The following is an 18,168-nucleotide window of genomic DNA, read 5'->3' as shown; positions in this document are numbered from 1 at the left end:
TACATCCGACTTAGACGCTATCAAGTAAACAAATCACGATGATCCAACCCCATGATATCATCCAAGTGTGTGCTGGCAAAGCCAAAACGTTGAAGCCAAACGACGAGGTATAGCAACAAAACACCTACATCACACCTCACCCCTTCCCCACGGCACTCAGTAATCAATTAGCCTCAATTTCTTCCCCACCTCCCTCCTCCTCGCCTGCACGGCTGCCCTCTCCGACGTCTTCGTCTCGCCGTTCTCGTGCCCCTCGCCCCGGGCCTTGAGCGCCTGCAGCAGCATGCCGGCATCAAAAAACCCATCTATTGTATTTGTGCTTGTCAGTATACCCCCATCGCACCGTCACGGCAAAACGTGGGGAAGAAAAGGGAAAACTTACACCCCCCCAACTCGTCATCCTCGCTCATGGCCAAGCTCTCATCCGTCGGACTCGACACGCTGACGCTGCCCCGTTCCCCATTCATGCTCAGCCCGCTCTTCTGCCTCCCAACCCCGTCAAGACCCCCCGTGATCAACCTCCCCCGCAGTTTCGACTTGGTCACGCTCTTCGACGCACCACCACCGACCCCATTCACGCCGTTGACCCCGCTCTTCCCAGCACCAGCGACCCGGATCGAGTCAATCTCCCTCGCCCTCGTCTGCTTCACGGCAATCGTGGGCCTGTTCCCCGCCGTGATCCTCAGGATCCGCCTGATCTCGAGCAGGTAACTCTCCAGCGTGTCTACGAACCTCCTCGTCTGCCTGTGCCTCGACGATACGCAGATCGAGATGCGGTCGTCCTTGATGATGTACCCAATGCCGAATCCGTCGCCCGACACGGGCCCAAACCCAAACTGCCGGAGCGAGGGGTTTCCGCAGTTGGACGTCGACAGGATCGTGGTGTTGAGCTTGTCCCAGCCGGGGTCCGCAAAGATGAGCGGGAGGTGGTGGCCGTTTCCGTTGCCGTGGGTGCTGTCCAGCCCCCTGCTGCCGCGGCTGCTGCGGGACGTGGTGCTGTCGCCTCTTTCCCGGGTGGTGATTGGCGGAGGGGACCTGCGGCGCTCGCCGTCCATGAGATAGGCCGACGGCTCTTCCGGGCTGCCCACGACGGGTGAGACCGCGCCGCCGCGGTCAGACATTGCGTCAACGGGGCTCGAGTAGCCGTTGCTGCTCGTGGCGGTGCTCATGCCGTAGCCCATCTCCTCGTCCACCGTCCGCTGCCAGAGGCAGAACAGCGCGTAGAGGTGTCTGTCGCACCCCTGGGCCTTGGCGCAGTCCCGCGTGGTGCTGACGTGCCGCTCGCAGGCTTTCCGGAGCGCCTCGATCTTCTGCTCCGCTGGGTTATCCGCCCAGAACGTCTGCACAAAGTTGACCGATTCTTCCGACACCGTGCGGATCGCGTCCGTCCGCCCGTGCAGGAACATCTTGGTCATGGCCGGCTCGTAGGTGCACTCGACCCGGCCGTACAGGCCGTAGTAGGCAGCCTGGAATGCCATCTGCACGAAGGCATCGGGGGAGAAACCCATCGACGTGATAAAATTCTTGCCGTACGCGCCAAAGTCGAGGCATTGAAACTCGTTCTGTTCGATCAGATCCGCTAACCTGGTCTCGGCGAACCGTACAGCGATCCTAAGCTCGGGGATCATATCCCACTCGAGCTTGTGTGGGGTCGTGTTCACGTCGCCGAAGCTCTCCGGGTCTCGCTTGGACGGGTCTGGGCTGGTCGACGCCCACAACGTCGGAGCCTTGCCATTGATGGTCCTGGCGAACCTCAGAATGGTGTCGGTGTAGACGTCGCTCGCAAAGCGCAGCACCGTATGGCCGTCGACGCCGGTGTGCTCAAAGTTGATACCGGCGCTCCCGTTTTTGCACACAATGATCTGCAGCTTGTCGTACCACCGGTTCGTACAAGTCCCGATCTGGACACCCTTTTCGATCTCACTAGTGCCGCAGAGCATATTCTGGCAGAGCGCCGCCGCGGTAGCTGGCTCCGTGTAGTCCAGGCAGATCACGAAGAGGGCGGTATCGACGATGCTCAGGCAATCGGCATTATTTGAGCCCGGCTCTCTCATCAAGACATCTCTCAGTCCGGACCAGACCTTCCTATTCTCGGTGCTGAGAACACCCAGCGCACCTTTTGCAGCTTCCTGGATCGGGGTTTGCGCGGCATCGTCAATGATGGTCTGCAAATTGACAGCGATATCCTTCTCCGTCATGATCAGGTCCGAGTTGTCGTCTAAGACGTCAAACCAGTAGAACTGCCCATGGCACATGACAATGATGTGCTTCGAATCTGGGTCCTGCTCAATTTGGCATCCAGCATCGGTCGGGACACGAGCGGTTCCGAAGAGGCGTGAGTACTGATACATGCACAGAGGAGTGCCCCTGACCGTGTCAGGCGGGAGCTCCTCTTTGCGCACAGCCCTAACAAACTCTAAAGCGGACACCGCCAGCGACGCAGCCCGCGTGACCTGGTTGTTCCGGGCAGGAGTCGGGTCATCTTCAAGCAGAAAGAAGGGATTCAAGTTGAGGACAACCGGGTTGTCAAAGTTGAGGTATGAGTCGTACCCTATCAAACGGTATAAGCCCGATGAAACTACGCGTGGGATCGTATAAAGGGCGACCTACAGAACTGCTCGATGTAGCTAGTGCGTCCTTCGGCATACTTCTTCAGCTTCTCATTCAGCTCTGGACCCTCGCCTCTGAGGAACTCTTGCACGGCATGTCTCGTTTCGGCGTGTTCCCTGGGTGACTGAAGCGGCCGGAGCGCGGTGAGATATCTCTCGCAGGTGCGTTCAAGATCCGGGATAGGCAGCTTTGGCAGGTGATCTTGGTGAGCATATGTGACACCCCCTTTGGGTTCTTCGTCCTGGGAAGCCGACATGGCGTACTGACGAGCCTTGAGTGCCGGGCTGATGGTTGGCTTTGGGACCTCTTGGTACTCAGGGTATTCGGGCACGGAGCGGGGGACGGCGGGTGGCTGGACGGGGTTGGCAAGGGTCTCACCAAGGGACCTGGGCGAGGTGAAGATGCGGACTTGTGTAGGCATTCTCGTCAGCTGGGCTCAACGCGTGTCAAGCGTATAGAGGCGAGACGGAGGTGCTGATGCTCAGGCCGCGCAGCGCTGTGCGGTAGAAGTAGTGGCAGTCCTGGAGACAGTACGGTGGCATTCCACTTGAAATGCTATGTCCAGAAGTATAAAAAAAAAAAAAAGGGTGAAGGGAAGGATATCAGGAGAGAGGAGGGCGCTACCGGTACTCGGCCGGGATAGACTCGGGAATATAAGCCAAGGCGGCGGGAAGTTCGGGGACGAGAAGGGAGAGGAGGGTGATGGGAATGACAAGGTGGAACCGTCATGCTCATCTAGGCCCACGCCGACGGAGGAGGAAGAGCTACGGGCTGCCTGGGATGCCAGGGCCCGTGGATGCCTGCCATGTGCATGTGGAGCTCCCGGGACATGCGCCGGCGCAGCGTGCGAGGGCCTGTGAGACCAGACGGGGCGAGGCGAGGCCGAAGGCATGTGGGCTGCTTTAGGCGCAGGGGGAGGGAAGCATGGGTGATTGGACACGGCATGCCGTAGTGGATTTGGTGAACCTCCTCCGCAAGCCCGAACGCTCAATATGGATGCGCCGCTGTGCTAATCTGCCGAGCCACATCCTGTCCGGGAGAAAAGAGAGCAGAGTTGCAACGTACTGGAAAAGAGGACAGGGCCAACTGCTACCTGCGGCAATTTCGTACCGAACCAGAGCCGCGTCTCTTGTGCAACGCAGTTTGAGGTAGGGTCAACAGAGTGGACAGAGGCGCGGGGCTGCGCGCGAATATTGGAGGTGAGGATGCTGGAAAAGCTTGTTGCGAGCGCCTCTTAAGAATATACCTGGCCTCGCCGTTCTCGTGGTCTACTGCTACTCTTATTTCAGCCGCGGGTGCCTGTTAGCGACTGTCGACAATGGTCATCTGGCCAGCTCGCCCGGTGGCGGCTATGCCTGCACAAGACACGGATGGAGCCAATACCAGCCTTCGATCAACCTACCCCGGATTATGGCCACGCTCGACAGCGCTGGGTGACTTGGGTCGTAGATGCGTCACAAGTTCGCGGACTGTGCGGCGGGATGCGTGTCAAGGTGAAATGACGTTAGAGACCCCACCACGGCAACCGGGTTTGCTGATCCCAAGTGACGCTGGCAACGCGCAAAGACGGCGCGCCTCCCCGTCTGCAGCCACCTGCAAGGCCTCGTAAAGCTAAAAGATATTGGGGCCCGCAGATTCCTCGCAAGGGAGAAATGCTACGGTATGGTCGGCCGAGGCGTTCTTTGTCCAGTCTGGCTGGGTCGTTCGTTCGGACAAGAGGATGTGCTGTGGTTGGGCGGCGGATGCTGGCTCCTAAAAATGCGACAGGGGCACCGGCAAGCGGCGCTGCACACTGTGCATGCACGCGGATCTAACACTGAACTCAAAGCCTGGTCGAGGCCAAGCCCATACAGTGTCGTGATGACGCTGCGCAGATTACTCGGCAGCGTCCAGACGATTCCAGTAGGTAGGGTGGGGTCACCTGGGGATTCTGCTCGGCTTCCTACAGTATTGTACGTGTATGTACAGAATGTCCAGCCCTGCGCACTTTGCGTTCTGTTGGAGGGTATTGTCGTATGTTGCTTCGAACCACAAGGTGAGAGAAATTGAGGTGGGCAAGCACATACACAGAATTGAATCGCAATGATGACTGATCGAGGCGCGAGGCGACGGCGATTCTATTGAATCCGAGCTGAAGTTGAGATGAACTCGAGCGAGACGCCGGCACCCCGCGCTGGAAGACGCGGGGGAATGAAGCATGTGAATGTCTCAGGAACTACTAGTGGGCAGGTGCAGGCCAAGCCGATAAGGATGGCGTCCCACTAGCATCTAATTTCTCCCGGCCGAACGGATATGTGGGGCCAGCACTGCGAAGGTCGACTCGGAATCCTTCCACGACATCGAGACGATCGGTTGGCTCGCGGGCTGGGAAAGCACAAGATATACACAAACAATTTTCCAAAGCGGCATGCCGGGCTCGATCTAGCACCACTTTTAATAGATAACATATTGACTTGTGTGACCTCGGTATCGCCCATTTTGCGGACTACAGGCAACTTGCTCCCTGGGGTCCTTAAGCTCCATCCGGCGCGAGTCGGCAAGAGCCCAGGACAGCGGCTCGGATCAAAGGACAGAAGAGGGGACTTTGGAGCGTAGTGTAGATCTCGGCTCGCTCACGGCCGTTTTCCACCCCGGCCAATAGAGGGATGGTTATGCGCCGTGTATGGGTAGTGCACATAATGAGAGAAGCACTGTATCCACCAGAAGGGCCCTTGTGCTGTTTCCAAATTTCAGCTTGGTTGTTGCTCCAGAAAGCGGCTCCGGCTCCAAAACCTGGGGTAGATGAATTGGCGCTGCCAAACCTGCCGAACAGTGTCAAACCTGCCAAGAAATCCCCCGCAAAGCCACTGACGACAGCTCTGAGTTGGTTGGTGCATGACACAGAACCCTAGGGAAGATCATTGTGTTTTGATTCCCAGGGTTCCTGGCAGGCCAGCCGTTTGCTCCTCCGACTCCGGACTCACTTCGGGGCGACGGGAATGGGACTTGGGATGGTCTATCTCCCGAAGCAAGGTGTGTACCCTCTCTCCCGCTGTTTTAGCCTCCGTCCGCCCGCAATCTCTGGTCTGACTAGCGCTCTTTTGCGTGTACGAATTCCAACCTCTGCCGTCCGAACGGTCCCACTTCTCGAGATCGGATTACGTCCTAGTTTTCACCTCCCGCCAAGGCAGGTTGAGGCTCTACCAGGATGCCGACCGCATCCTCGCCGGGAACCGGCTTGGCTTATTTCGAGAGCTCGGCGGCCAGCCGTTGCCGTGATGCAAGGCTTGGATATTTCGCGCGGCTGACGCTCTGGCCATTGACAAGCGTTCTCTAAAGACGGGTAGGTCGGAGGGCGCCATGTGGAGATGCACTGTAGTCACGACAGGTAGTTGAGGCTCTGCTTCGGGATATTCTGTCGATCAGCTACAGTACTTTGCATGGGAGGGCCGTCGTCGCAATTGAGAGCCATCCAAGGCACGATAATGTCACGCTGTGTTCTGGCTGCAAATGGAAACGCTGGTGAATACATAATCCGTGGCCTGCATGCCGAGATAAGCAGAGTACCGGCATTCGCGGGCGTGGCTCGGACCTCCCGGGCTCGTCTGTCAAGCCTTACCTCAGCTTGGCTTGGACAGACGCGAGAGGCAAGCTTGCCAAATTGGACAAATGGTGCTGTGTTAGGGAAGCAACAGACGACAGCACCGAAGCTCTCTTGTGCCAGATGGTTGCGTAACTGCCGGGGTGGAGAAGGAGCGAGATAATGTACCCCAAGAGAGTTAGGTAGTGTAGCTAGCCGTCATGAAACGGATCAGGTCATCAAGTCAAGCTTCGTGGCGCTCCCCTTCATCTCCCGCCCGAGATTTGGCGGTGAAGTCGCTTGTGCCGGGCCCAACGGTTTTCTCAGCCCATCTTTGACACATAGAACAAGCCGAGCATCATCAGGAAATATGTTAAGATCATGGTACGACCAGCAGGACGAAAAGACCGAGTTCTGGCTCGAATTCCAGATTGTCCACGACGGCGGGAATGATGGCGACGCTCAGGCATCGTCGACAACGCGCGCATTTACCTGCTTCGGCGCGCTTCCAACTGAGCTCCGGCTCAAGATCTGGGAGAACCTCATCCAGCCCCGCATCGTCCTAGCCGCCTGCTTCGAATCGCGCTTCAAAGACGAAAAGCGCGCCCAGCTGGCTCGGCGACCGAAGAAACGCTCAGTGCCAGTGCTGCTACATGTAAACCACGAATCCCGCAACCTTGCGCTCCGGCATTATCAGCCCGCCTTTTCCTGGAAGATTCCGCCTCGGCTCGCTGGCCCCGAGACCGGTGTGCTGCCCTCCAGTAGCGAGGCGCGCGTGTGGTTCAACTTCGACCTCGACGCACTGCTTCTGCTAGGCGAGCTGGAACCCTACGATCAGTATGGCTTCAACGCGCCTATGGTCTATTTCCTCCGCAAGGAAGATACGCGGCGTGTCCGGCACATCGCTTGTGCCTTTGAGGAGTTGCATCTGAGCCTCTACGAGTCGGACCAGGTCTTTGGCTGTCTCTTCCACATCATCGACATGTTCCCAGCCGCCCAAAGACTCCTAATCACAAGCACGCCACAGGATGCCGAGGTGCGCCACCTGGTACTTCCGACCGCAGACAACGTCGTCCAGAAGCTGTGGTGTGCTTTCATGAACGGCACGACCTGCGTGACCTCTGCGTTGGCAAGGAGGCAGATACTCATGATCAGGGAGGACGACCTGGCAGCCTTTATCACTGAGCACAAATAGCCTTACGCAATGTTTCTGAAGGGATCACGGTTGGCTGAGGTCGGAGAAGCCCCAATCGCCCACTTGTTTTACACTGCACGCATCTTATCGCACCGGCCTTCGCGGCGCACTTGAAACAGAGAAGGATGTGTCCCTCTTCTTGCCTGTGTACTCCCGGTATATTCCTTCGGCTACACAAGCATTAATACCAACAGTAATCCCCACAGATAACACGGAAACGAATGATTAGTCCACCTCACCTCCTACGGCAATCTGTTGATGGCAACACCTTCGCCTGCGCATGATGCGCTCCCTTTGAACAAGCCGACCTGCATGCACCGACTCACTGCCCCGTCTACCCTCATTCTACCCCTTAGAGCCACCTCTTCCTTCTCGGCGGCGAGTTGCCCAAGACCACACTAGAACCCGTCCTCGTCTCCACCCATCACGCGGTCGCGTTATATGCCAAAATGACGCCACCCGCGGTTCGGGCCGTCGTCGATCAGGGATCGGTCGATCCGCTCGTCACAATACAGTTGCCGGGTCCTTTGTACCCAATATCCCCCCCCCCCCCCAGACCCCGGCTCTATAAGAGTCTTGCGTTTCCAAGACCTAATATGGAGGCTCTGGAGGGTTAGGAGTAGGAGGGCTAGGCACGGGTTTAGGGTTCGGCTTTCTCAACGATCCGAGCAAGGATGGCGGGCAAGTGCGTGCCATATCTGAGGGACTTGGATATTAGCCCAACGGCACCCCCGCACGGTTCGTTACGCAACATACTCTGAAGTGGTATGGACTGTTATTTGGTTGGTCTCGGAGGCCGGGTACGCAAAAAGAAAAATCCGTCAAAGGTTTGTTCTTGACCCCAAAGAAGGGTAGAAGAGGAGGCGATGTTTCTAACCTGGCTACAGGATGGGCGGGGGGGCTGGCTAGTCTTTGGAAGGCAGAAGGATACCTTGGAGGATCTGGACTCGAAGTCGTCTGGCCATCAACACGTCTTTAAAGGAATTGGTTGTCCCACCCGCCTTCCCCCCTCTTTCCTCCCCCCCACTCTTGGTCTTTCCGCAGGAGGCCTGAGCAAATAGGTCGCTCCCCGGAATGGGCAGGGGGCTGGCCTGTCCCTAGCTGACATGTTCTCCATAGTGAGACAACGCAGCATCTCTGTGGAAGAAGCTGCCAAAAGCGGCACGTGGCATGCTACTTGTCGGGCGGGTTTGATCGTCCTGGGGCCAGGTGCGGTGGAGGGTTAATCCCTCGGACGGGATGTGCACGACCACTTGGGGAGGCCGACTGACTCCTCCAGTCTTTAATGAGGAGGCCAGAATATGAGGCCCGGGGAACCACACGGATAAACCTATAATCTCGTGATTGCGGAACGTCATCGTCCTTGGACAGGACTGGACGCCTTGAGCAACCAGACAGGGATGGCTAATCCTGTTACGCTGCTCGGGTGACAACCTGCGGGAGCGTGGGTGCTAGGGTGGTTTTCCCAGAGATTAAAGGCCCGTCTTAAGACGACACCTTTAAGCCTCAGTGCACCATTGCGGCGCTTTGCCAGCGTGGCAGTATGCCGTCACGATGCACGTCTCTGCAGCGTTCCACGGATGCAGACGACGCCCAGTCCTAGACAAGGTCTACGCGAGGTCTGTGCCGATGTATGAGCGGCCGCCGCGGCAGCAGCCTGTAACCTTCTAACGGGCCCATTGCTGGGCAGGCGGGGAGGGGTGGCGAGCATATCCAGACGAGAGAACCGGAAGCCACGCAAGACGCGAACGGCCCACCGGCTCTGCTACCATAGTAGGTCTCCTTCGGGGGTCCCTCGCCCCGCCTTCCGCCCGAATCCGTCTCCTCTGGCTGACGTTCTTTTGTAACCCGGGAGGAGGACGTCGTCGTCATGATGATCCTAGACGGCCGATCCACAGTTGGCCCAAACTCGGATGAGCCGACCGACAAGGGGATCCGACGGCCCGCTATCAAGATCCAACAGTGGCAGGCTCGGGGCAGCTCATGGGTGGAGCTCCATACATGATGCCTGCGAACACCCTGATAGTTAGTTTGGCCCTCATTCGGCCGGGAAGGAAAAGGCCTGCGACGAGCGGGAACACGGGATACACGCCTCGACGTACACCGAGGTTCGTTATACCACCGTCCCTTTCTCTGCCCAAGTCGTCTTTGATATCACTGAGCCGTTGCCGTAGGACCGGGTTCTGGTTCGTCTGTAGAGACCTGGTCGCACAAGGCGGCCGACGAAGAGGGCTCGGGACGGAGGAAATCAGTCAGCTCCCAGTGCTTTCAGGTGGCCCCGAAGACTTCGGTACCACCAGAAATGGAGCTCTGCCCCTGACCCCCACAGAAGGGCCCCAACGGCAATGTTTCATAGTCGGTCTGTGGGAGCCACGTGTGACCATCCTCGTCCAGGATAAAAGAGTGGAATCGGAGAATGACAGGAGGGTAAATGAGAGGATAGTCGGAGTTTCCGCTAGAGTGTTGCTTGGCCGGTCAGATGACGCTGGCTGATACTGGGCGCCGTCTCTGAGTCGTGGAAAACGACCGGTTCGGGCATCGGAATCCGGCTAGGAGCGATGGCCCCCCATGCTCTTATCCTTTCTGGACAAAGTGACAAGTCAGATTTCCTTATCTGCCGCTTTTCGTGCTTGCTTACTCTCTCACCTACCTCTCCTACCTCTCTTTTGGGATTTGCTCGACCGTCTGCACCAATACTGGGCGGATCTGAGTACAGGGGGGGTGTCAAAGCCCTCGCTCGATCGGTCCCCACTGGGGATTCCTGTCAATCAGAAGGAAACAGGGTTCGTGCCGCTGCTGGCCAGCGCCCGCTTCTGACTGGACAGCAGCTGCCATCCCAACTGATGCCCTGCCCCGCACATGCCTGTCAGAAGTGTCTGGGCGGCGGGTTTCTAGAAGGCTTCGCTCCCTTCCACATTCTTCTGTTGCTTCGTCTCGTCTCAAGATCGAGAAGAGGCCCTGGCGATCCACTCCCATCCCATGCGCATATCTTTCCCCAAACAGCTGCCCCACCGCCCAGGCTGGTCTGCTGCACCGATTGGGGAACTTTGATAGCAAGGGGGTTTTCTTATCGTCCAACAACAGAAGAAAGATGGACTGGGCCAGTCCCCCTTGTTGTACACTACACATTTGCCATGCACGTTCCGAGGCACAACTTTGGAACAGAGAAATGAGGCAGGGGTGTGCACGTGTATCTCATACCCGCTACCTCGTGTCTCAAATGTTGCCGAGATGTGGCTGCCGCTGGATGTATACATGGTCCTTGCCTTTGCCTTGGGACGACTCGGAACTTCTTTCGCTTTTCTGGTTATGGTGGAGGTTTGCAGGAAGACCAGCCGTCGCCGCAAGTATCATGCCCTCCTACTATCCTACTCTACTTGGTACTCGTACTGTTGATGATTGATCGATCTACTTGCACCCCGTACCTTACTTCACCTCATTAGCAAGACACGACTACTAGCTCCCTGCCATCCAGTCATATTCGCATCCGGTGTTGTCTTCTTCTTCGTCGGATCCCCCCCGCCGTGGCTGTCAGGTTCACCGCCCCCGTCAGATCCCCAACGCCCCGCCTCCTCACCTGGCACAATGGACGGTCCTTTTAAGGGTATACGGTAGGTACCCAGGACGCCATCCGCGGATCATCATGGCACATACCAATACCTTAGTCAAAGCCGTGCACTGGACCGGATAGGGCGTCATCATGACGGCGTTGTGGCCGAAGAGATGAAGGGGGGTTTGCACGGTAAGACAACATCGGCAACAGGCGGTTCATCAATAATACGTACCTAAAGAAAGCATTGGTTTTCCTCAGCGAGGATTCACCTACTACACGTAGATCCCCGCCATCTGCCATCCTCCCCACCTCAGCCTCACAGATACGGAACATCCCCAGAGAGGTGCACGGCAGGTAAAGGGGGAACTGACCCGGAATGTGTGTTACAATATAAGCACGAGTTGCTGCTGCTCTCGTGTGTATGTACAGTAAATGAAGGGTGCCAAGAGCATGGGCGGAGCAACGTGGCGGAAGGCGATCATGGAGCCGGGGGTTAGAGTGTAGGTCGAGGTTGTTGGCCTTTGTTCAAGAGAAGTCCGGCAGAAATAAGGATCTATGGAACTGAGATTCCGAACGGGTAGGTGATCGTCAGAGCAAGGTGGTTAGAGACGGTCCCACCCATCTGCTACTATAGGAGCTGTCATTTGATGGACGATCAAACTATCGGAGGATGTAACGTGTCACAATGCAGTGCGCTTAGGTTTACAATTGCGTGCAAAGACTGCCACAAGAGGGCCCGTGAAAGATGCATCGTGTGCGGTGAGTCTGATGGACGGACTTTGGACTGTGTGGTATCCTAGCGTTGCAGAATCAGACCCGGGTCTTTGGAACTCCTCGAGACAGCGTCGTGGTCGCGGCCGTTATTTCTTCATACTTGCCCACAACCCAATTCATGGCGACTACCTCGGATAGGTACCTTACTCTATTGTAGGCATCTAGCTGCATCCAAAGCTGCTAAACGCCGGGCAACATCATGTGCTTTGCGCTTGAGCAACTAACCAACTGGTCCGACATAGCATGGGGGCTGTTGGATACGCCGCGCGTTCGTCTGCCAATTCCTAGTAACTAGCATGTAGCCTTGCACCATTGTGCGCTGCGGCATCAGCGGTTGCGCAATCATTGAACGGGCGGTACTCGGGTGTCTTTGAGCTAAGCACTCGCACTCTTCGGTACGTATTTGGGTGTGTTGCTGTCCTGTTGCCTGGTTCGGCAATGAGCAAGTCTCTTATAGGCCGGGCTGTTCCTTGCCGATTTTCTTTTTGCCGGTCCGGCGATGCGACCCTCCGGAGCGCCGGAGCCTCCCCCCTCACCATCAAGTTGGAAACAAAACCGCTCAACCCCGCCATCCGCCGTGGGCACCACAGACACATGCCGTTCCCATCTCGATCCAAGTGGGTTCACCCCGCGGGGCATCTGCGAATGATGAGGATTGTTGGTGTATGCTGCTATGGAGTCGAGCAAGGATGAACCGAGATCCGACGCTGGACGAGGAAAGCCATGCGTTTAGGGCATGCGCGAGACGCTGCTTGCTTATGAAATCGCGCGCTGTCATATGCTAGCTCCATAGCACGCGTGGCCTGTCGGTTCCTCCCAGCCGAGCGAGGCCGAACAAAGAGACGGGGTTGAGTATGGATCCTGGCGCTATATTCCCCCCGTCCCTCGCTTTTCGAGCGGTTCTCGAGCTACCAGTAGCGGCATTCTACCCCAATTGAAAGCGAACCAGACTATATCGCCCCGAGCATCACTCCCGGTTGCCATTCTTTGAGATAAAGAAACGAACCGTCAGCTGCAATGGCGCCAATTAAGCCGCACTGGGTACGCCCGTCGCACCCGGAGATCCAAGAGGTCATCATCAATGAGGCCGAGTTCACCACCAAGAGCATCTCCAAGATTGCTCTCCCTCCGTTCGGCTTGTTCGCCAAGTTGGACTTCCCTCCCTGCACCGTCGCCGCCAAGCCGACATACGCAACCGTCCAGATGGGCCGTGACAAGCACCTGGACCTCAACAGCTATCTGCTCTACATCAATCACTCGTGCGAGCCGTCTCTTGTCAGTAATAGCTCGCAGAGACCATACATGACCGGAAACAGTCTGGATTGTTGACACCAGTCCCTCCCCAGATCTTCGACACGGCCAACATGAACGTCATTGCCGGCCCGAAAGGGCTCCAACCCGGCGAAGAATTGACGGTCCGTCCCCGTGAACACCACATCGCCAACCGTATCGCTTGCATCCCGCTGACCGCAGAATAGTTCTTCTACCCCTCTACCGAATGGCACATGGCGCAGCCTTTCGACTGCCTCTGCGGCAAGCCCACCTGCCGCGGACGCATCAGTGGCGCCGAGGACATGACGCTCGAGCAGCTCGACGGGCTCTGGCTGAACGGGCACATCCGCGAGCTGCTCGAGGAGCGCGAGGCGAAGACGCGGAAGCAGAAGCAGAACGGCCCCGCCACTGCCACGACCAATGGGCATGCCGCCGCTCAGAGCAAAGCGCTTGAGAATGGCGCTACGGTCAGCAGCACCCAGACCGGCCAGAACGGCCACCACCACATCGCCGCCGGCGAGACGGTCGACCAGACAGTTCAAGCCCTGCGCGACGCCCTTGCTCACGCTGAGAAGGTGGTCGAGGCTGCGCGCTTCGCGCTGGTATCGTACGTCGGGGCGTTGCGGGCGGACGGGTTCGGCCAGGCCAACGGAAGCGGAAACGGGCACTTCGATGCCGCGACTGCCGCCTCCGTCGAGGCTTCTATGGGCCTGCAGCGTCGCGGTCCGACGTCACGCGAGCTGAGCGGCGAGATGGGCGGCGATACGCCAGTGCAAGTCTAAGCGGGCTGTACGCCCAGGACGGGGCTGTTAAGGACCTAACCGCCTAAGGTAGGCAATCATCAGCTTGGTCTAGCGTATAGCATGGAGAGTATCCCGTATTTTTGCCTTATTCTACAATTGCGATTATGACCGAGGAGGGTTGTTGTCGCCCGTGTTTATCATCCCACCCGTGCCCCGTAACTCCCTTGAAAACCACAACAGAGAACGCCTTGCCTTTCTTTCCTTGCCTCTCGTCATGCTGGAATGTGAGTGGATGAGTAACCCCTAACCCAGAAAACCGAGAAAGGAATTCATATTGTACATTGCCCTCCGGCGATAATAAGCCAGATATCACCTCGCCTTCCGGATCTTCGCCCTCGCAAACGCAGGACACGGCTCATCACCCCCCTTCATCCCGCCCAGCAACCAATCCGTCAAGCCCACCACCTTCGCACCAACCCCTTTTTCCCATTGCCCACCCTCCTGCACATGCTCAATGGTATGGCTCAAGATCCTCCCCTCCTTATCGAAATCGAAAATAAACAGCCCCGTAAACTCCTTGTCGCTCGCCCCGACAGCCTGCGCCATGCCCACGGGCGCCTTCACCTCGGTCCGCGCATCCCCATCCCTCCCCTCTCCCTCTTCTCGCACCACACCCCCTTCCCCATCCCCTCTCCCCTTGCCATTCTTGGCCCCGTTCACAAACCCCAACCAACCCCCCTTGGTATTATTACTCGCAGCGGCATTCCCCTTCCCCCCCACCGTCCGCCACCGCACAATCAGCTGCTCGCCTCCCCCCCTCTCTCCGTCCTCGTCCTTACCCGCCCGCCGGCTCGCGGGCGTCGCGAAGGGGTGGCTGTACACGGGGTTGTCCACCATGCGCTCCGACAGGATCTCGAGGCGGACGTTGCCCACAATGGGCACGCGGTTCCAGGCGATGGGGCTAGACCAGAGCGCCGCGCGGTAGGCGACGCGGCCCGTCACCGTGGGGAGGTGCGGGTGGGTCGAGGGGAAGAGGTGCAGCGTGATGTGCGGCGAGAGGACCTGGTTGGGGAGCGGGGTTTGGAGAAGGGTGGGTAGGTGCGATTGGAGGATGCGGAGGGCTGTTTTGATTTGGCGGAAGAGGTTAGAGGTTTTGGTTCAGTGCGAAGGGGGTGGGGGAGCGGGGAGGGAGAACGACGTACTCTTGCCGAGCTTGACTTTTCTATCGTCTGGGGGACGATTTGGTTCCGGAGCTGAGGTGAACCAGAGCTCGGGGAGGTTGGTGTTGTTATTATTGTTGTCCGGCTTGGGTTCGTGAAGCGATGTCAAGCTTTTCCTAAGAGGTGGGGTGGGAGAGGCTGCGACAGCGATTCGTGACGGTTGGCCGGTTGATGAGAGATGTTGGACTGGTGCTGCTGTCGTTGTTGACGAGGAATACAGTGACCATTGTTGCCGCTGCTCGATGCCTGTTGTGGCTGTCCATGATCGCGGGGCCAAGGAGATTGCCCCAGCCGAGTTCCATGGCGGAGGAGGACAGCGCAGTAACCTTATTCTCGGTTTTGCGGACATCTGGCCGACGGATTCGATGTACCGCCCTCCCGCCTTTGCGCTGTCGCGAGCGGCTGACCGACGAGACCAGGTTGCGTTCGAAGGTGTGCTGGCTGGCTGGTAATTGCTGTGCTTGTGGTTGGTTCGGTGATGAGTCTGCAACGGCTAGTGCAGGCATGATGTCAGTGATGGGCTTCCTCAAGAAGCCCTTAGGGGACTAGGGCCCCGGTATGCAAATGTGGTCCGGGCTTCTCCAGCGATAGCCGAGACGGGCGGATTCGCCACGGAATAGTGGACACCTCAACTTTAGAGCAGATTTACAGTTTGCGGTCGTTGACAACTCCTTTGACAAAGATATCTCTTCGATCGGCTTAAAGAGCTCCGCAATACTAGTCACTAGATGACAAGGTAACTGCATGGACATGGCGTGCCAGAGGCGGAATTCTTGTTAAAAGTGTGCTGGGGATGTCCCTGCACCAGCTGTTTGAGAGCTGGAGACCTGCATACAAGGATCTTGGAAGAACCCCTAGCAGCGAACAGAATAGTAGACAAGACGGGCTGTCGCTTTGCAGTCTCATTGGAAGCAAATAGACTGCTAAAGACCGGCAACGTCGGGCTTGCGCAGATGTTCGAGTGGGACATCGTGACCAAGACATGGTCGTATGCGCGACCAAGCTGACCGTTGTCAGCTGTCAACCAGTATCCGATCTTAAGGCAAGGGGCGCTCTTGGACCGACGAGACTGAGCTCCCAGGGGTGAATAAGGTTCGCCAGAACCTGGGCCCAAGCTCTGCAAGACCTTTAAAAACGCGGCCCCTTCCCACTTCGGACGTGTTGTCTGGTCTTGTTCGTCAGAACCGCAAAAGTGCACTAATCAACGGGAAAGCCAAGCCACACCTCTCCGTCACCGCCACAGCTTGCACAATCATCACGTGAGACGCCTCCTGATAGGCCCCTGCGTTATCGTTCTCCCGAAACGGGCCAATCAAGTCGGTTCTCCAATTGTTCTGACGCCCTGACGCAGCCTTCCAAGAGTTCGCCGACCGACGACCTGCTGCCTTCCCTCATCATCAACCTCCCCGACACGCCCTTCAACGCTCCGCATTTTCTCCTCTCGCATCAACCACCGCCACTCGCCCGTGATCTCTCTGCATATCCGACCCATCGCGCATCGCCCACGATGAATCCCGAGTAGTATGCAGTCCCCTGCCGTCGTGTTGCCGCTACTTTCCGCCTTTGTTTGCTGACGGTGTCTCTTCTAGAGTCTTCTCTCCCGACCCATCGGCCGCTTCTCGCAACGCTTGCCGGCTTCGCACCCACTTCTATGTTGTCCTCGCTGACCATCTGCCAGATACGACTATCTCTTCAAGCTGCTGCTCATCGGTGACTCCGGTGTCGGCAAGTCTTGCTTGCTCCTGCGGTTCGCCGACGACACCTACACCGAGTCCTACATCTCCACCATCGGCGTTGATTTCGTATGTGGGCCTGGCGGAGGGACCTCCCCGCGGTGCAACCGGAAGCATGCTGACTGTAGGCAGAAAATCCGGACGATCGAGCTTGACGGCAAGACGGTGAAGCTACAAATCGTACGACCTAACCCCGACATCCTCGGCCTAAACCAAAGGAAAATGAGCAGCTGCTAACTAGACCCCCCTTTACAGTGGGATACCGCCGGCCAAGAACGGTTCCGGACAATCACGTCATCCTACTACCGTGGTGCCCACGGCATTTGCGTTGTCTACGATGTCACCGACATGGATAGCTTCAACAACGTCAAGCAGTGGCTGCAGGAGATTGACAGATATGCCACCGAAGGCGTCAACAAGCTGCTCGTAGGCAACAAGAGCGATATGTCAGACAAGAAGGTGGTCGAGTACACAGTTGCCAAGGTGGGTTTCCCCCCTTCTCACACATGTCTCATAATCACATGCTCTGCCGCGGCCTATCGGTTTTTATTATCATTTTATTTTCCGTGCCAAAGTTCGCTAATTTTATCTTGCACAGGAATTTGCCGACAGCCTCGGGATCCCGTTCCTCGAGACGTCGGCCAAAAACGCCAGCAACGTCGAGCAAGCCTTCTTGACGATGGCCCGCCAGATCAAGGAGCGCATGGGCAGCAGCATCGCGACCAACAACACGAAAGCGAACGTCAACGTCTCGCCCGGACACGGCGTCTCCAACAACCAGTCCGGCGGCTGCTGCTGAACGGTCCTGTCGTATGTGCGCCAATTGATGTTGCTCTCGGGTGTTACGGTTTCTTGCATCGGATGGGTTTCGGACAAACGGGGCGTGGTTAGATCTGCGGAGGTCTGTCTGTCTGTTCAGGGAAGGGAAGGGTGTCTGTGGAATGCGCGTTGGGCTCATGATGACGGGGTCTCCGATGGCTCGGCCTTTCTGCACCAATCTTGCCTAGTCTTTCTTGAGAGGAAGTTATCCAGGGTTTTGGGGAGGGGTTGACTCTCATGGTAATGAGGCGAGTGGAGGGCCTAGGCACTATTACTGGAAACAGAACACAGCACAACAGACCGGACCAGAACAGGGGTTGTTTGTCTCTTTTTCTTTTTCCCCTAAGTGCTGCTATTACCACTATTTGCTCAGTGTCTGGTGTATTTTCTTTTTTCCGTCTTGGGCATAACTAAGGGTCCACTTGAGGTTCTTGTGTTTGTTCCGTTGTTTAGTTGTGGCTTGGTTGAACTTCGCAATTCTTGCATATTCAGTCTCGGTACCAATATCGGTATTTCGTCGTCACTGCTTAGTAGGCACTTGATAACGTAGAAGAGTCATAGAGCGGTTATTTGTCCCGTGACAGAGCTGGTATCCAGAACTGACTTGTTCTTTGCATCCACTAGGCTAGTCGGTAGAGAGCAAACGTCCATCCACCAGATCTGAAAGATTGCAGAGAAAGCTGCCCGCAT

General features: G+C 57.2%; 5 protein-coding genes across 5 annotated transcripts; 3 read left to right on the top strand and 2 right to left on the bottom strand.

The window, feature by feature from the left end:
- Positions 1-156: 156 nt before the first annotated feature.
- YAT1 (carnitine O-acetyltransferase yat1) lies at positions 157-3,031 on the bottom strand (the record flags this gene model as incomplete). The annotated part of the gene is made up of 3 exons (XM_071058851.1): positions 157-305; positions 383-2,551; positions 2,611-3,031. 3 exons carry the CDS (start codon positions 3,029-3,031, stop codon positions 157-159), a joined length of 2,739 nt encoding a protein of 912 aa, XP_070914952.1.
- Positions 3,032-6,539: 3,508 nt separating this feature from the next.
- Positions 6,540-7,364, top strand: MFIFM68171_03429 (2EXR domain-containing protein; the record flags this gene model as incomplete). The annotated part of the gene is made up of 1 exon (XM_071058850.1): positions 6,540-7,364. One exon carries the CDS (start codon positions 6,540-6,542, stop codon positions 7,362-7,364), a length of 825 nt encoding a protein of 274 aa, XP_070914951.1.
- Positions 7,365-12,708: 5,344 nt separating this feature from the next.
- MFIFM68171_03428 (Post-SET domain-containing protein) lies at positions 12,709-13,745 on the top strand (the record flags this gene model as incomplete). Its single annotated transcript, XM_071058849.1, has 3 exons — positions 12,709-12,966; positions 13,038-13,106; positions 13,170-13,745. The coding sequence occupies 3 exons, from the start codon at positions 12,709-12,711 to the stop codon at positions 13,743-13,745; spliced, it is 903 nt and encodes a 300-aa protein (XP_070914950.1).
- A 330-nt stretch (positions 13,746-14,075) lies between these two features.
- Positions 14,076-15,432, bottom strand: MFIFM68171_03427 (uncharacterized protein; the record flags this gene model as incomplete). The annotated part of the gene is made up of 4 exons (XM_071058848.1): positions 14,076-14,411; positions 14,487-14,827; positions 14,909-15,011; positions 15,085-15,432. 4 exons carry the CDS (start codon positions 15,430-15,432, stop codon positions 14,076-14,078), a joined length of 1,128 nt encoding a protein of 375 aa, XP_070914949.1.
- A 447-nt stretch (positions 15,433-15,879) lies between these two features.
- ypt1 (ras GTPase) lies at positions 15,880-17,458 on the top strand (the record flags this gene model as incomplete). The annotated part of the gene is made up of 3 exons (XM_071058847.1): positions 15,880-15,914; positions 16,170-16,185; positions 17,258-17,458. 3 exons carry the CDS (start codon positions 15,880-15,882, stop codon positions 17,456-17,458), a joined length of 252 nt encoding a protein of 83 aa, XP_070914948.1.
- Positions 17,459-18,168: the final 710 nt, after the last annotated feature.

This window comes from Madurella fahalii (genome assembly GCF_045866475.1).
Source record: "Madurella fahalii IFM 68171 DNA, scaffold_2, whole genome shotgun sequence".
Taxonomy (NCBI): domain Eukaryota; kingdom Fungi; phylum Ascomycota; class Sordariomycetes; order Sordariales; genus Madurella; species Madurella fahalii.
This window is presented reverse-complemented; position numbering and strand designations above follow the sequence as displayed.